This window comes from Microcebus murinus, chromosome 22, assembly GCF_040939455.1.
Source record: "Microcebus murinus isolate Inina chromosome 22, M.murinus_Inina_mat1.0, whole genome shotgun sequence".
Lineage (NCBI taxonomy): Eukaryota > Metazoa > Chordata > Mammalia > Primates > Cheirogaleidae > Microcebus > Microcebus murinus.
In genome coordinates, this window is record NC_134125.1 from 189,753 (window position 1) to 207,792 (window position 18,040).

Genomic DNA, 18,040 nt, shown 5'->3' on the forward strand with positions numbered 1-18,040 from the left:
GATACTCCACCCTGAGAAGAAATTCCAGGGCTTCACACCTGCCATTCTTGTGGTCTAAGATCTAGTATGATTAAAATTAGTCATCTCATTTCCTGTCCTGGATTTACTAAAAAAATTTAAAATTCTTATAAAGCCATAGTTCTTCAATGTTCCACAGTCTTATCATCAGGGATTACATATTGCTAGTGTACACAAACAATTACACTATTTCAAATGATTGGCTAAAAAGTTTGTATCTTGGAATATAAATAGGAATCTGACTTTTTTCTTGTCTCAGGAAAAATCACATAAATTTTGTGATTTATGTGATTGCATAAATCACATAAATTGCATATGTGATTGCAATATCCCACTTTTCCTTAACAGACTGTTATCTATACAGTACTCCAAGGCAATAACTTATCAATTAAGTCCTTACATTATAAGAAATAGTAACTCATTCCTCTTAAGCAAAAAAACCCAAACCAATAAAAAACAAAAACAGTTTTATTGAGAAGATATGAGGAAGCACACAGAAGGCCAGCAAGCCAGGTTCAAAAAGGGATAGTATCCAAAGTTATTCTGGGAATTAATTGATGCGCTCAACAGAATTCTGGGACAAGAATAAGTGGGTTCCCACAATTCCTTTCTGGTTTATGTGTGACTGAATTACAGGCTCAAAATCCTGAAAAAGAGGTTACCAATATTCAGCAATGTGTATAATACTTACTGTGGTGAGTAGAAGGGCTACCTGAAAGACACTGCCACAAGGAAGCACCCAAGAGAGGGGAGGTATTCCTCCAGAGAACACAAGGGTGCTCACATAAACCAATGGAGAACAGACACTAAACTGCTAAAATATAATAAATGTTCATTATGATGACTTCTCTTAAGCAATAGCCCTATAACAACTGCCAGACCTGCTTACATAGACTACTGAATAAGTAAACTTGGAGTGAGAACTGCATCTTTTCATTTTATAAGCCACATTATTTTAGTTATATTGCTAATAAATAGCAATGTTAATATTTAGCATTTAACATGGAGAATATGGAGGATGTTATTCCACAAACTAACAAATATGTATATAGAACAAGTTACATTAAAAAATAAAATACCAAAATTTTTAAAAATGCTTTTCAATGTTAACTCAGAAAGTCACACTAAATATCACTTAACTTTCAGAATATGTTCCTTGAATTTTTCCTGACCATCATTTTATTTACATGTTAAAATAAAACAAAAAACAACTTGATACTTCAACAAGAAAAAGCTTACTATTTATAATTGAGATTTTCTTCACTTCAGCTTTAAATCTGGAATGTGACTTTCAATGTAAAACATTCTATGGGGAAATGCTTTCTTGATTTGTTAAATTTATAAGGTGTTCTCAGCATGAATTCTCTGAATGTTCATAATGATGCTACTACATTTGGTACATTTACTGCTCCTCATTCCTTCAATTATTCTCTTGTCTACAAAGATTTGTGACTTATTTCTGAAAGCTTTTGCAAACTCACTCCAAATATGATTGGTTTCTCTCCTATATGACTTTTTTGACATGAATGCATTTTTAGTACCTCCTGTTTATAAACCCTGTCTATATTATCATCTGAAATCTCCTGAGCATCAGCCTCTGTGATAAAGCTTCTCACATTTACTTCATCACTTTGATTTCTCATTTGTGAGTTTTCCGATGTACACGAAGGCCTGAATTCCAACAGAAGGATTTTCCACATTCAGAGCATTTCCATGGTTTCTCTCCAGTGTGAACTCTTCGATGTTCACCAAGAGATGACTTCTGAGTGAAGGCTTTCCCACACTCACTGCATTTAAAAGGTTTCTCTCCAGAATGAGTTTTCTGGTGTATCCGAAGGGATGCTTTCCTAGGATAGGCTTTTTCACATTCATTGCATTCATAGGGCTTTTCTGTTGAGTGAGTTCTTTGATGTATAATTAGCTGTGATTTCCCACAAAAGGCTCTCTCACACAAACTGCATTCATAGGGTCTTTCTCCTGTGTGTGTTCTCCTATGTATAACAAGGTACGACTTGCTGCTAAAAGCCTTCCCACACTCACTGCATCCGTATGGTTTCTCTCCTGCGTGAGCTCTCAGATGTGCCGTGAGCTGTTCCTTTCTACCAAAGGCTTTCCCACATTCACTGCACTGATATGGATTATTTCCTGTGTGAACTCCCTGATGCACAATGAGTTGTGTCTTCATATTGAAGGCTTTCCCACAATCACTGCATTGATAGGGTTTCTCTCCTGTATGCATTCTGATGTGAACGAGGAGGTAGGATTTACTCCTAAAGGCTTTCCCACATTCATTGCATTTATGGGGTTTCACCCCTGTGTGAGTTCTCTGGTGTACAACAAATGGTGACTTCAAACTGAAGGCCTTCCCACATTCACTACATTCATACGGTTTGACACCTGTATGACTTCTCTGGTGTAAAATCAGCTGTGATTTCCAACTGTATGCTTTCCCACATTCACTGCAACCATAGGGCTTCCCTCCTGTGTGAATTTCCTGATGGACGATGAGCTGTGACCTGAAAGAAAAGACTTTCTCACATTCACTACACGAGTAGGGTTTTTCTCCTGTATGAACTCTCTGATGAGCATTAAGGTTTGACTTGGCACTGAAGGCTCTTTCACATTTAGTGCATTCATAAGGTCTCTCCCCTGTATGACTTCTAAGATGTACAATGAGCTGTGATTTACAACGAAAAGCCTTCCCACATTCACTACACACACAGTTTTTTTCTATGCTACGAGCTCTTTGATGCTTAAGAAAATATGGTTCTTCATAACCATAGAACTTATCAGGATTCTTTCTTATATAGCTTCTGATTGAACCTGAGTTTTGTGTCAAACTTTTTTCATGCGTGTTATACTTATGGAGTCTTTCTTTTGAAGACACATGGGTTTTGCTGAGATGAAGTTTTCCAAACACATTACAAGCATAGCTTCTCTCAATGCTTTCAAGCTCATCTTGATTTTTCTGGTACCATTCTCCCCAGCCTTCTAGAAAAAAAACAAAATAAAACATACTTTTCAAATCATAACATGAACTTGACATGGAATTAAAGAGCTTTAGAACTGCCAAGTAATGAGTCTCTGTCGGTAACAAGACTATGACACTAGTTCAAAAGACATATTGGACAAGCATAGGGGTGAAGGAACTGAATCAGACAAAACCACAACAGGTCTCCTCACAAAATTGATAACAAATTAGCTGTAATCAAAAATGGTTTTTAAGGCCAGGCATGGTGGCTCACACCTGTAATCCTAGCACTCTGGGAGGCCAAGGTGGGTGGATTGCCCAAGGTCAGGAGCTCGAAACCAGCCTGAGTGAGACCCCATCTCTACTAAAAATAGAAAGAAATTAATTGACCAACTAAAAATATATATACAAAAAATTAGCCAGGCATGCTGTAGTCCCAGCTACTCGGGAGGCTTAGGCAGTAGGATCGCTTGAGCCCAGGATATTGAAGTTGCTGTGAGCTAGGCTGATGCCACAGCACTCACTCTAGCCTGGGAAACAAAGTAAGACTCTGTCTCAAAAAAAAAAGGGGGGGGGATTTAAATTGGAGGTTTAAAATTTTTAGCCTACACTTAAGGAACCAACTGTCAATTATTTTATATCTCAGGGTTTTTTTTGTTGTTTTTTTTTGAGACAGAGTCTCGCTTTCTTGCCCAGGCTAGAGTGAGTGTCGTGGCGTCAGCCTAGCTCACAGCAACCTCAAACTCCTGGGCTCAAGCAATCCTTCTGCCTCAGCCTCCCGAGTAGCTGGGACTATAGGCATGTGCCACCATGCCTGGCTAATTTTTTCTATATATATTAGTTGGCCAATTAATTTCTTTCTATTTATAGTAGAGACGGGGTCTCGCTCTTGCTCAGGCTGGTTTCGAACTCCTGACCTCTAGCAATCCGCCCGCCTCGGCCTCCCAGAGTGTTAGGATTACAGGCGTGAGCCACCGCGCCCGGCTGTTTTTTTTTTTTGAGACAGATTCTCGCTTTGTTCGCCAGCCTAGAGTGAGTGCTGTGGTGTCAGCCTAGCTCACAGTAACCTCAAACTCCTGGGCTCAAGTGATCCATCTGCCTCAGCCTCCCGAGTAGCTGGGACGACAGGTATGCGCCACCATGCCCAGCTAATTTTTTCTATATATATTAGCTGACCAATTAATTTTTCTATTTATAGTAGAGACGGGGTCTCGCTCTTGCTCAGGCTGGTTTAGAACTCCTGACCTCGAGCAATCTGCCCACCTAGGCCTCCCAGAGTGCTAAGATTATCTGAATTTTTTAATGCAAGATTTTGCTTAATTAAAAGTGAATTCAGGCCGGGCGCTGTGGCTCACGCCTGTAATCCTAGCTCTTGGGAGGCCGAGGCGGGCGGATTGCTCAAGGTCAGGAGTTCAAAACCAGCCTGAGCAAGAGCGAGACCCGTCTCTACTATAAAAATAGAAAGAAATTAATTGGCCAACTGATATATATATAAAAAAATTAGCCGGGCATGGTGGCACATGCCTGTAGTCCCAGCTACTCGGGAGGCTGAGGCAGGAGGATCGCTTGAGCCCAGGAGTTTGAGGTTGCTGTGAGCTAGGCTGACGCCACGGCACTCACTCTAGCCTGGACAACAAAGCGAGACTCTGTCTCAAAAAAAAAAAAAAAGTGAATTCATAGGATATAGAATAACTAGAGCATGACACTTAGGTAGGGTGACAATGAGACATTAAATATGAGAATTAAGGAGCTGTAAGAAAACTTAACACTCCAAACAGAAGGAATACCACTTATAAATTTCTGGAGGGTACTGCTTGACGTGGTTTATGAAATAGTAAAAGGCCAGAATAGCTAAAACCCGCTGAGTGAATAGAGTGAACACAGAAACCAACTATGCAAGGCTATGGCAAAAAAATATTCATTTTATCCAAAGATTTTTAATTAGAGGAGATATCCAGTAGTCTTCTGCTTTTAAAAGATCAGTTTGGCTGTTACGTAAATAGAAAAGGGCAGAGAGACACATTAGAAAGCTATTGTAGGCTGGTCTGATGGTAGTGGGTTATCAGAACTTATTAACATTAGTGTTACTAAAGTTGGTATTCAACCCCCCACTGCTAAATTTGACTGGTTTTAAAAAAAAAAATTAAAAAGAAAATAAGAAAGCTATTGTAGCGGATCAGGATAAAATAATAATGGTTTGTACTACTCTTCTGGAGTTAATGAAAGCTGGAACATATTTTCACAGAGAAATAAGAGAATTTACTGAGGGACTGGATGTGGGAGCTGAGAAAAGGGAAGGAATTAATAGCATATAACAGCTTGAACACCAAGAGACAGAAAACACAGGGAGAGGCTGGCCTCTGTGGCACACGTCTATAATCCTAGCACTTTGGGAGGCAGAGGTGGGTGGATGGCTCAAGGTCTGGAGTTAAAAACTAGCCTGAGCAAGAGTGAGACCCTGTCTCTACTAAAAATAGAAAGAAATTAATTGGCTAACTAAAAATATATAGAAAAAATTAGCTGGGCATGGTAGTGCAAGCCTGTAGTCCCAGCTACTCGGGAGGTTGAAGCAGAAAGATTGCTTGAGCCCAGGAGATTGGGGTTGCTGTGAGCTAGGCTGATGCCACGGCACTCTAGCCTGGGCAACACAGTGAGACTCTGTCTCAAAAAGAAAAGAAAACACAGGGAGAGAAACATGTTGGGAGGAAAATGAAGGACTTTGTTTTGGATATTGCTACATTTGAGATCTCAGTTAAACGTCTAAATGGAGAAAGTAAGTAGGCAGTCAGAGCCACGTTCAGCACTCGGTGATAGTCAACGGCATATGAAAGGTATTAATATGATGAATGTGACCACCCAGAGAACAAGTGCAATGAAAAAAGATATCAAAACATCCCTGGAGAATACTACATTTAAGGTCGGGCAGATGAAGAGAAGGGGAAATTCATCTATAAGGCTGAAATGGTGCTACAATGATCAATAATAAGCAGACACGGGGTCTGGACAATTCTCATTGGGCACAGTCCTACAAGATTACCATGCCAGGAGCTGTGTTAGCCTTCTACTTGCTTAGTGCCTCGTGCTAAACATTTTCATCCCAATAGCAGTGGAAAGACTCCGTATGGTCTGTGCTTGAAAGTGAGGCCACTACACTCAAGGGTGGAGGTGAGATTAAGACCAATGGCTAGAAGAGAGGAATTCCTGGGTTTAAAGACAGAGTCTAGACAATTTTTGGTTGTTGTTATTGGCTTAACAGAACTAACACACTGACTGCCACACTACAAAAAAAAAAAAAAAAAATTTCCCTGGGGCCATGGTGTTTTATTAAAACAAAACAATCCTTTCAATTTTTTGTTTTCTCTACCTGAGTTTTATGCAACACAATCCACATTTTTAGAATTAAACTGTCAATAGTAATTGTAACAATAAGAACATCAACAAATAAGATTTTCACAAACCAACTTTAGGGTTTTGCTTCATGAGGCCCTTGGCTCCAAACTAGTCTGAGTTAAATACAACTCACAAGGCAGTCAATGTGTGAATCAGAAAACAACAACGACAACAAACCCCCACAAAAAACGGACCGGAAGCCTATGTTTTGAAGGGCACTCAAGCCTTGTGTGGTAATGGTCTGTGATTCTTCAACACTGAGTACTCAAAAACTCAACTACAATAGAAGTGGGCTGCCCTTGAAACCACATAAGTAGCCCACAGAATGGCTTTCTCTCCCTTTATCTCAGTGGGCCACAAAGGACAAAAGAAAGGAAGATCCTCTTGAAGTACAGTACCAGGAGCTCTGAATTTGGTTAATCATTGAAATCGCAGCAAGGCTCGGCCAAAAAAGACCTATCTAATATTTTTCTAAAGGAGATGAAGTGTGCAATGGACCAACGATAGTTATTGTCTTCTACCCTTCCTTTTTGAAAAGAGGAGTTTTACTTATAATTTCCTGGTTCCTTCTCTACTGCTTGGGTATGTTTGGAATAGACAGATCATGAGGGCTTCACTCATACCTGTCTGGACAGCACTGCACACATCTCAAGAAATCCTGGACTTGAACTTGGATTCTTCCTTGTGGAAAAGGATGATCATATTTCATGTCAACATAAACATTTTTGAAGATGTGCTGTTGGACAGAGGGCAGGCTGTATGATATGCCTGTCAAAATGGGACCAGAATACACTGCTCTCTGCCTAATCCAGCCCCATCTCTTCCTTCCAGGCAGCAGCTGACTGGGTGAGAAGATCCATTCTTCCCTTGTCCATGGGAGCAGGTGCCACTCCCAAAATCCACCTTGTCACCCACACCATGACTGGGGTAGGCACTGGCATGTGGATTTCAAGGAAACATGCTGGCAGCCTTCTGGAAAAGACTTTGGGCACTAATGAAAGGGATTTTTCAGAAAGAAACAGGACTTGTTCCAGCAGTTACTACCAGGTCTGCATGTGATGTCTGGCACTGAGAAACTTACCAGATTATACTAAATAGATTTTATGGAGGAAAACTGTAATGACAAAAGCAGAGATATGTGGAAGCTGCATTCCTGACATCACCAAACTTCTGAATAAAGCCACTGTGGAGATGGCCTACAGCAGACTACTGGTCTCTAGAGACTAAAAATTCCTTATTGGTTTACTCATACTTGCTTATTTTCTCAGACTAGTGATAGGATGCTAATGAAAACAAGTCCAGCAGCAATAGGTAAAGAGAAAACAACAGTTCTCCCATATGACTAAGAATTTGAGCTATCAAACCATGGGAGAACACTGATCGAATCTGGATGAAAAATGAGGAGACAAGACCTATAAGACATTTTTCAAAGGATAGAATACTAACAGGAACAGAAGTAGTAGCAAGATTAGCAAAGGAGGAAGAAGACAGGATATCGAATGTGAGACCACAGAGGCCAGGATACCGGACTAGAAGTGCAATTCAGAGTAATAATAGGCCAGGTATGGTAGCTCATGCCTGTAATCCTAGCACTCTTGGAGGCTGAGGCGGGAGGATCGTTTGAGCTTAGCAGTTCGACGAGACCAGCCCAAGCAACAGCAAGACTCCGTTTCTACTAAAAAAATACAAAGAAATTAGCTGAACAACTGAAAAATATATATAGAAAAAAAATTAGCGCGGTGGCTCACGCCTGTAATCCTAGCACTCTGGGAGGCTGAGGCGGGCGGATTGCTTGGGGTCAGGAGTTTGAAACCAGCCTGAGCAAGAGCGAGACCCCATCTCTATTATAAATAGAAAGAAATTAATTGGCCAACTAATATATATAGAAAAAGTTAGCCGCGCATGGTGGCGCATGCCTGTAGTCCCAGCTACTCGGGAGGCTGAGGCAGGAGGATTGCTTGAGCCCAGGAGTTTGACGTTGCTGTGAGCTAGGCTGACACCAAGGCACTCTAGCCCAGGCAACAGATTGAGACTGTCTCAAAAAAAAAAAAGAATAGTAATAAAAACAGGGAAACCGACCAGGTATGGTTGCACACGTCTATAATCCCAGCACTCTGGGAAGCTGAGGTGGGAGGATTCACTGAGGCCAGGAGTTTAAGACGAATCTGAGCAAAGTGAAACCCCCATCTCTACAAAAAATAGAAGAATTAGCCTGGCATGGTGGTGTGCCTATAGCCTCAGCTACTTGGGAAGCTGAGGCAAAAGGATCACTTCAGTCCAGGAGTTTGAGGTGGCAGTGAGCTATGATGACACCACTGCACTCTAGCTGGGGTGACAGAGCCAGACTTTATATCACAGGAAAAAAAAAAAAATAGCCAGGCACAGTGGTGCACATCTGTAGTCCTAGCTACTGGGGAGGCTGAAGTGGGAGCATCAGTTGAACCCAGGTGTTCAAGACTGCAGTGAACTATGATCACAGCACTACATTCTAGCCTGGGCAACAGAGCAAGACCCTGTTTCACACACACACACACACACAAATTAAAAGTGGGGAAACTGAAGAAGAATGGTAATTTTACAAGGAAGTTCCTTCCCATTTCTGATCCTGAGAATGAAGTTTGAGAAAGTACAGGAGAGCAGAGGGAGCTATCCTAAAAGAATATAATACCAAGGACTGAAGTGCAAAAGAAAAGAGTAGGAGGATGACAATTTTGATATCACAACATCAAAGGGAAAAACAGCTTAAATCTTCAGACTAGAAAAGCCTTTCAATACTTTCAACATAGGAGAGGACAGCCACATTTGGGAAACAAATCCCTGTGGAAACTCAAAAAGTAAGTATAAAGCTGTCCAGGTGGGTGAGTGAGAACCAGGAAGGTGGGAGGTGGGGGTGACCTGTGTAAATTCACTCATGCATATAGCAGAGACCAGGTTTAAGAATGGGTAAAACATAAGGCACTTAACTGTGGAAGGCAAAAGAGGAAGCTGAAGTTAGCTTATCAGAAGGGCATGAGTCACCCCATATGAGGGGAAAAGAAACCTCTGAAGGCCCCATGCCCAATGCAGACCATGACCGTTGGAAGGAGGGAAACTATCCCAGAAAGCAAATCATGAGCAGAGTTTAGAGAAAAAGGGCATCCCACCTCTCAAAGACAATGGAGGAAGGAGAGCCCCAAAACGCAAAGAATGACATGCCCTGCAAGTACTAACTCCTCAAGGAACCACAGGTCACCCCCACCTCCCACCTTCCTGGTTCTCACTCACCCACCTGGACAGCTCTGGCTGGAAATCTTGGCGTTTACTTTCCATGGCTCTTCCCCTTGCTCCAATTTGAAGATTAAATCGGGTTTGGTGCCATGATACCCTGTTAATGGAAAATCACAAAGGATGTGGACCAAGCTGTCAGGGACCACACAGAAGCTAAAAAACAAAACTGCTCATTTGCACTTGGGGAGAGATTAGAATTAGGAGGTAAGGGCCAAATAGGGACTAAGAACATTTGACCTCCAAAGTTCAAGTTCATAATCACTAAGCACTTCAGAGATCCCAGAATAGATCAACAAAAGAAAAAGGGATGGCAATTTATGACTCGCAACTTAAGTCAAATAGAGATGCTGCACTTACCCACCGATATTAGGTTGCTATAGTTTTCCAATGTCACGTCCCTGTATAGGTACTTCTGTGTAGAATCCAGTAGCTGCCATTCGTCTGAGGTGAACTCCACAGATACATCCATGAATGACAATAATCCCTGTAATAATACACACCCCATTCAATCGGATACAATTACATTAGGTGACATGGGAAAGATGTAGAGGAACTAGGAAAGGAGAATCTTCCTCCACAGGTTCTCTTCTGTGCCTAGTTCAACATTTACTTTGTGAGAAAATAAAAAATTAATCAATCAACCAAACATTGAGCCTCTATGTACCACAAACTCTTTTGGATCCTGAAGATTTCAGGATGAATAAAATCCAATCCTGTCCTTGAGAAGCTTTCAATCTTGTAGAGGGAAACAAACATTTAGATATGCAAATGAAATAAGGTCTTCTGAGTTTTTTATAAAAACATATCAAGGCTATATTTTACACAGAAACAAAGAGAATAATTCTAAATAAGGGTGCCAAATTTGGCTCTATAGAGATTCACTTGAGCAGTGTTACAGAAGATTCATGATGTGTTCCCCAAGATGAGGTGAAAGGGCAATTCAGAAGGTGTTTAGAAGGAGGTTAAACTGTGAACAACAGGACAGAAAAATAGCAATGGGTTAAACAAGAGAGTTTATCCTTCTTCTACTAGTAGGAGTCTAAAGGCTCCATCACCTTGGTTTGGGGCTCCATCACCTTCAATCTTTTGCTTCACCTGTGTGGCTTCCATTCCCTGGGTAGTCCAGGGCTAAGATGACTCTGGTATCACATCTTCATCTAAACAGCAGTAAACATGGCAACTAGGAGGGAACAGCAGGAAATTCAGAAATGCAGCCTGTTCCTGTATGTGCTCAACTCCAGTTGAAAAATTGGTGAACCTATTATGGAACAAAGAAAAATGTATTGGGAGATAATCTGCAGTCACTGCACCAGGAGCAAGTATCACACAGAACAAATGGTAGAACCTGGTCAATTCAAGGAACTGCAAATATTTTAGACATAGACAAAATGGCTGTTTTAGTCCATTTTCTGTTGCTATAACATAATATCAGAGACTGTTTAATTCATAACGAAAAAAAAGTTTCTTTAGCTCAAGATTCTGGAGGCTGTGAAGTCCACGAGCATGGCACCAACATCTGATGAGGGCCTTCTTGCTGTCTCATAATATGGCAGAAAGTCACATGGTGAGAGACAGGGAACAGGATAGCTCAAGTCTCTCCTTCTCTCCTCATAAAGCCACTGATCCCATCATGGTGGTCCCACCCTGATGACCTTATCTAATCCTAATAACCCACTAAAGGCTCCACCTCCAAATACCATCGACATATGAATTTGGGGATTAAGTTTCCAACACATATAGTGAAGAAATAATTACTGGAAAAAAAAAAAAAAGTTTCCAACACATGAAATTTGGGGGACACATTCAAACAATAGCTATGGCTATGATAGGTGAATAGGTAAGAGCCAGACAGCAAAGCAAACCTGGAATGTTTTTCCTTCAGAGAGAAATAGCCAATGTAGGTTTATATAAATAAAATAGATAATAGGGCAGCATTTGAAGAAACACAGGCTAAAAAATTTCCAGGATTGAAGACAAATATGGGAGATCATATTAGAAGGACCTACCAATTGACAAGATCAGTTACCAAAAAAAGGTTCAAATTTAAGCAGATGGTAATGAAACTATTAAAAATAAGTATAAGGAGAACATCTGATAACCATCAACAGGAAAAGAAGAGAACACTTCCTGAAAGTGGGAGAGAGACAAATAAAGTGCTGAGGAAAAATAATTTTGATTCTGAAATCACATACCTGCCAAACAAAAAGGTAATAATAAGGAAAAACAAAAGACATTTTCAAATATACATGAACTTAGAAAATGTACATCCTAGAGAAGCACATGTCAAGAAAAAAAAAAACACAGAAGGAATTAATGGGAAGCTGGATACAATGGTGAGAACTGAAACCAGTAAAACATACTGATAAATCTAAATACTGATTCTAACACAGTTTAAATGTGCTTCCTTAAAGCCTTGAACTAAAATTACAGTCAGGTACAATTTGGGTATGGATATGATGCAAATAGATGTGAATGAAAGAAAATGAAAATGTATAAAGAACCTTCTTTCATTTGGGAAAAGAAAATATGAACTGTAGACTTTGGTTTAAAGGAAAAAGTTGAGTGTGTCTATGAACAACTTAAAGGCAATCAACCACTAAAAATATGTAAGGAAAGAGGAAGATAAACGTACAACTTCCAAAACAAGAAAGAAAAAAATATACAGAGACAGAACATGTTCAATGAACAAATAAAAGGAAATCAGAAGCACAAGATAGCATGGAAAATACAAAACAGAAAACATGATGGCAGTAATAATTCCAAATATTGTGATCATTAACTATAGTTAGTAGGAAGCAATAAAAAAAAACAACCTCATTGAGATACACATATTGGATAAATAAACACAGCTATGTGTTGTTTCAAAGAGACACACCTAAATTATAACTAAGAAAGTTTGAAACTAATGAGATAAAATCAAAGAAAAAACAAAATTAGAAAACAAAGGAATGAAAAAAGATGTATCAGGTAAATGCCAAGTAAATGAAAGCTGAAATTACAAAATTAGTGCAAGTTAACTGCATTTTTGCATCAGTTTAACTCAGGGGAATTAAACTGAAGGCATTTCCTATGTACCCTACTTGGTGTGAAGGTCTCCCTAAAGCTTCCAGGTGCACACATATGCTCTTGCCTATCCACTCCAGGTTTTGCCTGCTAAACCAAGACAATCCTCGTGGGGAACATCAAGCCAGAACATTAGAGGCAGAGAAAATAATTACATGCTTTGCTCAAAATGAGACAATTACAGATTGTATGACTCATGTGTAAAAGCAAGACCACTTTCAGTGTAGCCCTGAATCAAACAAATCACTGCCCCTGGTGTCCTCACTGAAGCAGCATCTACTCTAATTCTGCAGTGAAAAGTAGCTCCTCCAAACTTGTTAAGAGATGATACACTCCATCATAGGGTACACACATGTGCCTAGATGTTGATGTAGTGGAATATTATTTTTCCTTTATATGAATTTGGATTTGCACATTTCTCTTTGGAACGTAACTCTTGAAGAAGATGGATGTGACTGTGTAAGACAAAAATAGAATAAAACAAAAATTTCCCTTTCTGTTAATATGGCAAACAGCCTGGAAATTCTCACCCTAAAAGTCATTGCAGTCCCAATGAAAATCTCAGCAAGTTATTTTGTAGACACTGGCAAACTGATTCTAAAGTTTATATGGAGAGATAAAAGACTCAGACTAGGCCGGGCGCGGTGGCTCACGCCTGTAATCCTAGCACTCTGGGAGGCTGAGGCGGGCGGATTGCTCAAGGTCAGGAGTTCAAAACCAGCCTGAGCGAGACCCCGTCTCTACCATAAAAATAGAAAGAAATTAATTGGCCAACTAATATATATAATATAAAAATCAGCCGGGCATGGTGGCTCGTGCCTGTAGTCCCAGCTACTCGGGAGGCTGAGGCAGCAGGATCGCTTGAGCCCAGGAGTTTGAGGTTGCTGTGAGCTAGGCTGACGCCACGGCACTCACTCTAGCCTAGGCAAGAAAGCGAGACTCTGTCTCAAAAACAAAACAAAACAAAACAAAACAGACTCAGACTAGCCGACACAGTATTTAAGGATACGTTGGAGGAATGACACTACCTGACTTCAAGACTTATTATAAAGCTATAGTAATCAAGAAAGTGAAAGATTAGACTAATTGATCAATGGAACAGAATACAGAGCCCAGAAATAGACCCATATAAATACAATCAACTGATTATTTGTCAAAGGAGCAAAGATGATACAATGGAGAAGAGTCTTTTCAGCAAATGGTACTAGAACTGGACATTCACATGCAAAAACATGAATCTAAACAGAGAATTTACACCCTTTACAAAAATTAATTCACAATCAATAACAGATCTAAATGTGGCCGGATGCAGTAGCTCACGCCTGTAATCATAGCACTCTGGGAGGCCGAGGAGGGCGGATTGCTCGAGCTCAGGAGTTCGAAACCAGCCTGAGCAAGACCCTGTCTCTACTATAAATAGAAAGAAATTAATTGGCCAACTAATATATATAGAAAAAATTAGCTGGGCATGGTGGCACATCCTGTAGTCCCAGCTACTTGGGAGGCTGAGGCAGTAGGATTGCTTGAGCCCAGGAGTTTGAGGTTGCTGTGAGCTAGGCTGATGCCACAGCACTCTAGTCTGAGTAACACAGTGAGACTCTGTCTCAAAAAAACAAACAAACAAAAACAGATCTAAATGTAAAACTTGAAACTATAAAACTTCTAAAAGATAACATAGGAAAAAATCTAGATAATCTTGGGTTTGGCAATGACTTTTTAGATATGATACCAAAGATACAATCCATAAAAGAAAAAATCAATAAGTTGAAATCATTAAAACTACAAATGGGCCAGGCATGGTGGTTCACATCTATAATCCCAGCATGCTTGGAGGCCTATGCAGGAGGATCACTTGAGGTCAAGAGCTCAAGGTTACAGTAAGCTATGGTCACACCCCTGCACTCCAGATTGGGTGACAGGGTGAGATCCTGTCTCTTTAGATAAATAAATAAAAATGGCCAAAATCCAAAACAGTGTACCACCAAATGCTGGTAAGGATGTGGAGCAACAGGGACTCTCATTTATTGCTGGTAGGAATGCAAAATGGTAGATCTATCTTGGAAGATAGTTTGGCAGTTTTCTTTTTACAAAACTAAACATACTCTTATAAGATCTAGCAATTGCACACCTTGGTATTTACCCTCATGAGCTGAAAACTCAGGTCCACACAAAAACCTACACATGCATGTTTACAGCAGCTTTATTCATAACTGCCAAAACTTGGAAGCAAACAAGATGTCATTCAGTAAATGAATGAATAAAATGTGGTACATCCATATAATGGAATATTTATTATTCAGTGCTAAAAAAAAATGTGCTATCAAACCATGAAAAGATATGGAGGAAAGTAAAGTGCATTTTACTAAATGAAAGAAGCCACTCTGAAAGCCTACCTATCTATATAATTCTGGCTGGGCTTGGTGGCTTACACCTATAATCCTAGCACTCTGGGAAGCCAAGGTGGGCAGATCATTTGAGCTCAGGAGTTCGAGACCAGCCTGAGCAAGGGCGAGACCGCATCTCTACTAAAAAAAACCAAAAAAAAAAATAGAAAGAAATTAGCTGGACAACTAAAAAGATATAGAAAAAATTAGCCGGGCATGGTGGTGCATGCCTGTAGTCCCAGCTACTCGGGAGGCTGAAGCAGGAGGATCGCTTGAGCCCAGAAGTTTGAGGTTGCTGTGAGCTAGGCTGATGCCACGGCACACTAGCCAGGGCAACAGAGTGAGACTCTGTCTCAAAAAAAAAAAAAGAATGTAATTAATTAGAATTGAAAACCTCATTCTAAGCTCACATGTCGTGCAAAAACAGGTGGTGGGACAGATTTAGTCCACAGATCATAGTTTACAGACCCCAGGTCTACACAAAAATCTTAGGCTGTGTTAACTTGTACAAGGAATTAACTCTAAGCAAATCTGGTCCAAGTCTACTGAGTGTTAGAATAAATTGTATTACCTGCAAAACCTGCAAATCCATTCACATGTCACTAATTAAAAAAAAAAAAGCTTTAAGAGTGCTTAGCCAACAGTGGTAGCTATTAATATTATTCAATAGTTTTAAAATGTCATTTATTTAAGTACTCTACACTTAAATTCACTATTGTATTTTAATTGCTATTGTAAAAAGAATTATTTACTTTCTGCATAATTATTGTTTAAAAATAAAAAGGCACATTTATTTTGTGGTTAATTGCATTGTTCAGGCCACCTCACTGAAATCTCTTCTCTCTGGCACCTTAATTCGTCCTTTCACATTTGACCACCAAAAAATTCTATACTATTCCTAATCAATTCCACAGCCTCACGCAATCCACTTTGCAGCACTCCTTTACCTTTCAGGAAGCTATCAGCAGCACCATCATCAATACTCTCTTTGCTCTGGAAAAAGTGCCTAAGACCTGTAAGTCCCCAAATCCAACAGGTAACTTTGCGTCTCATGAAATATTTCTCCGAGGCATTTCATATCACGGCCGTCAGGAAGCTCTCTTTTCCCAAACTTGTGGGGGTGGGGAGATCCACTCCTCCTTTCTCTCACTTCTCTAACACTCCAGCCCTTCTTCACCGCCTGTCCTTTCCTTGTCATTATCCCGAGTCCTCTCCTCCGTCCTCTACGGGGTTCTAGTCGGTCACACCTTGAGCTTCCGCAAATATAGGTGCCTTTAACCTGTATATTTGCGGTTTAGAACCCCCACCTCGAATAACTGACTCAAATATAGGCACTGCATGTCCGCACTTGAGAAAGACTTTCCCAGAATACCTCTTCTAATAGCGTTCCTAGTCTCAAGAAATGTTACCACCACCTACCAAGCGCAACGGGTTAGGCAATCAATCATTGCGAATTATCCCCTCTGGTTCAATTCATCCAGGTGATCCACTGGTCCGGTCCTTCCCCCCAAGATCGCTGCTTCCTCCTTGGACCCTCGAGCTCCTCTCCTAGCTTCCTCTCCCTACCTAAGCACCTGTAATTGTGCCACGGTTCACTTGATTACTCTCCTTCCATGCCAGACTAAAGATCCCCTTAAACAAGTGACATACACAATTTATCTTTGCCAGCACCAGCCCCAGTGTCCAACATACAAAAATACGCTCAGTAAATAGCATTTGGACAAAGAAACAAAAAAGGAAGAGGGTCTTTGCCTTAGTGAAGTCCTAATAGTCTGTGTAAAAAAACAACTGTGCGTACAAACAAAACATGAAATGATGGAAGGTCATTTTCTTAACAAGGACTCTCAAGACTTCAGGGCTCTCAGGTGGCAATGAAGTGCAGTGCAACTGTCAAAGGAGAGGACACTGGACACAAAATACCAGAGACCGAGGGGGCGGGAGGGGGGCCGCTGAGGAACACGTCGAGTTCAGGTTCAGGATGTGACCCTGAAGAGATGAACATGGCCACTCTGTGCCGTGTTAGCTTTTAAAAAGTGAGAGAAAGTCCCTACTTACCCAACACGAAGCTGTCCCGAACCTACTCGCCATCCCGTGCCGGGTTTCGTGCTTGCCGCCTGGGGTGGGTGAATGACCCCGGGGGTGCGGAGGAGAGAACCGTGCAGGGGGCGGTGTCCCGGCACCAAGCACCTGACAGTCCCGGGGCAGAGCTGCTCGCAGGGACAAGGCTCCTCAGCTCGTCCCTGACACCAACCGCGCGTGGCTGCCCGACCTGGGCACGGGAGTCCGAGCGATGGATTTGCACTGTTCCGTGGCCCAGACGCAAGAGGGACCGAGGCCGGCCTGGCTCCGTCCACGCCCCGGACCGACAGTGCGGAGTTCAGCCGGTCAAGTTCCCGGTCTGCCCAGGACGCTCTAGGCCAGATTAATTTCGCGCCTCCGCAGCCATAGAGACTCAGACAGGACACCCCTGGCCCAGGACGGGTTCCCTGAGCCCGAGCCGGAAACAGCCCCGCACGCGCACAGCCGACTACGGCACGGAGTGCGGCGCATGCGGAAGTGCGTCACGCGCTGATGAGCCGGGAGGGCGCCGAAAGGACTGCATCTTCCACAGCCTCTAGGAGAGGCGTCTCGTTCCGGCCTGGGCCCAGCGGCCCGCAGACCTGAAGGGGGCGGAGCCTGACGGGAGAGCCAAGCCGAGAGCTCTGCGGCCGGCTGCGGGTTCCTCCTCCCGCAGCCCCGCTCGGTGCACCCTCAGTTGACTGAGCCCAAGCACCCAGCACCCCAGAGCCGGCGGAGCAGACTCAGATCTGGGAAGAGTCCGACCTCAGCAGAGGACTCGGGCGTGCTCCCAGGTCTTGATATGACATAAGACAGGGTTTAGACCAAAAGGCGCAGCAAGAAAGGACACGTTATATGGATAAAAGCTGCAGTTTCACGCCTGTAATCC

General features: G+C 41.7%; 1 protein-coding gene across 3 annotated transcripts; it reads right to left on the minus strand.

Annotated features, from left to right (window-relative positions):
- Positions 1–468: 468 nt before the first annotated feature.
- Positions 469–17,637, minus strand: ZNF26 (zinc finger protein 26). Of its 3 annotated transcripts, XM_020283030.2 has the most exons (5): positions 17,149–17,637; positions 10,702–10,904; positions 10,004–10,130; positions 9,648–9,743; positions 469–3,009 (listed from the first exon to the last, which is right to left on the minus strand). In XM_020283030.2, the coding sequence occupies exons 2-5, from the start codon at positions 10,717–10,719 to the stop codon at positions 1,658–1,660; spliced, it is 1,593 nt and encodes a 530-aa protein (XP_020138619.1). In that variant the 5' UTR covers positions 10,720–10,904; positions 17,149–17,637; the 3' UTR covers positions 469–1,657. The 3 variants fall into 3 exon arrangements, with proteins under 3 accessions (XP_020138619.1, XP_012603120.1, XP_012603119.1); XM_012747666.3 differs by lacking the exon at positions 10,702–10,904 and having other exon boundaries at positions 469–3,006; XM_012747665.3 differs by lacking the exon at positions 10,702–10,904.
- Positions 17,638–18,040: the final 403 nt, after the last annotated feature.

Coding starts and splice junctions, on each gene's coding strand:
- ZNF26 (XM_012747665.3), bottom strand. CDS start 17,181: ATGGCGAGTAGGTTCGGGACAGCTTCGTGTTGG. Junction 10,131..17,148: donor TCGGGACAGCTTCGTGTTGG/GTAAGTAGGGAC, acceptor GTATTATTACAG/GGATTATTGTCATTCATGGA. Junction 3,010..9,647: donor TTCCAGCCAGAGCTGTCCAG/GTGGGTGAGTGA, acceptor TTTTTTTTCTAG/AAGGCTGGGGAGAATGGTAC.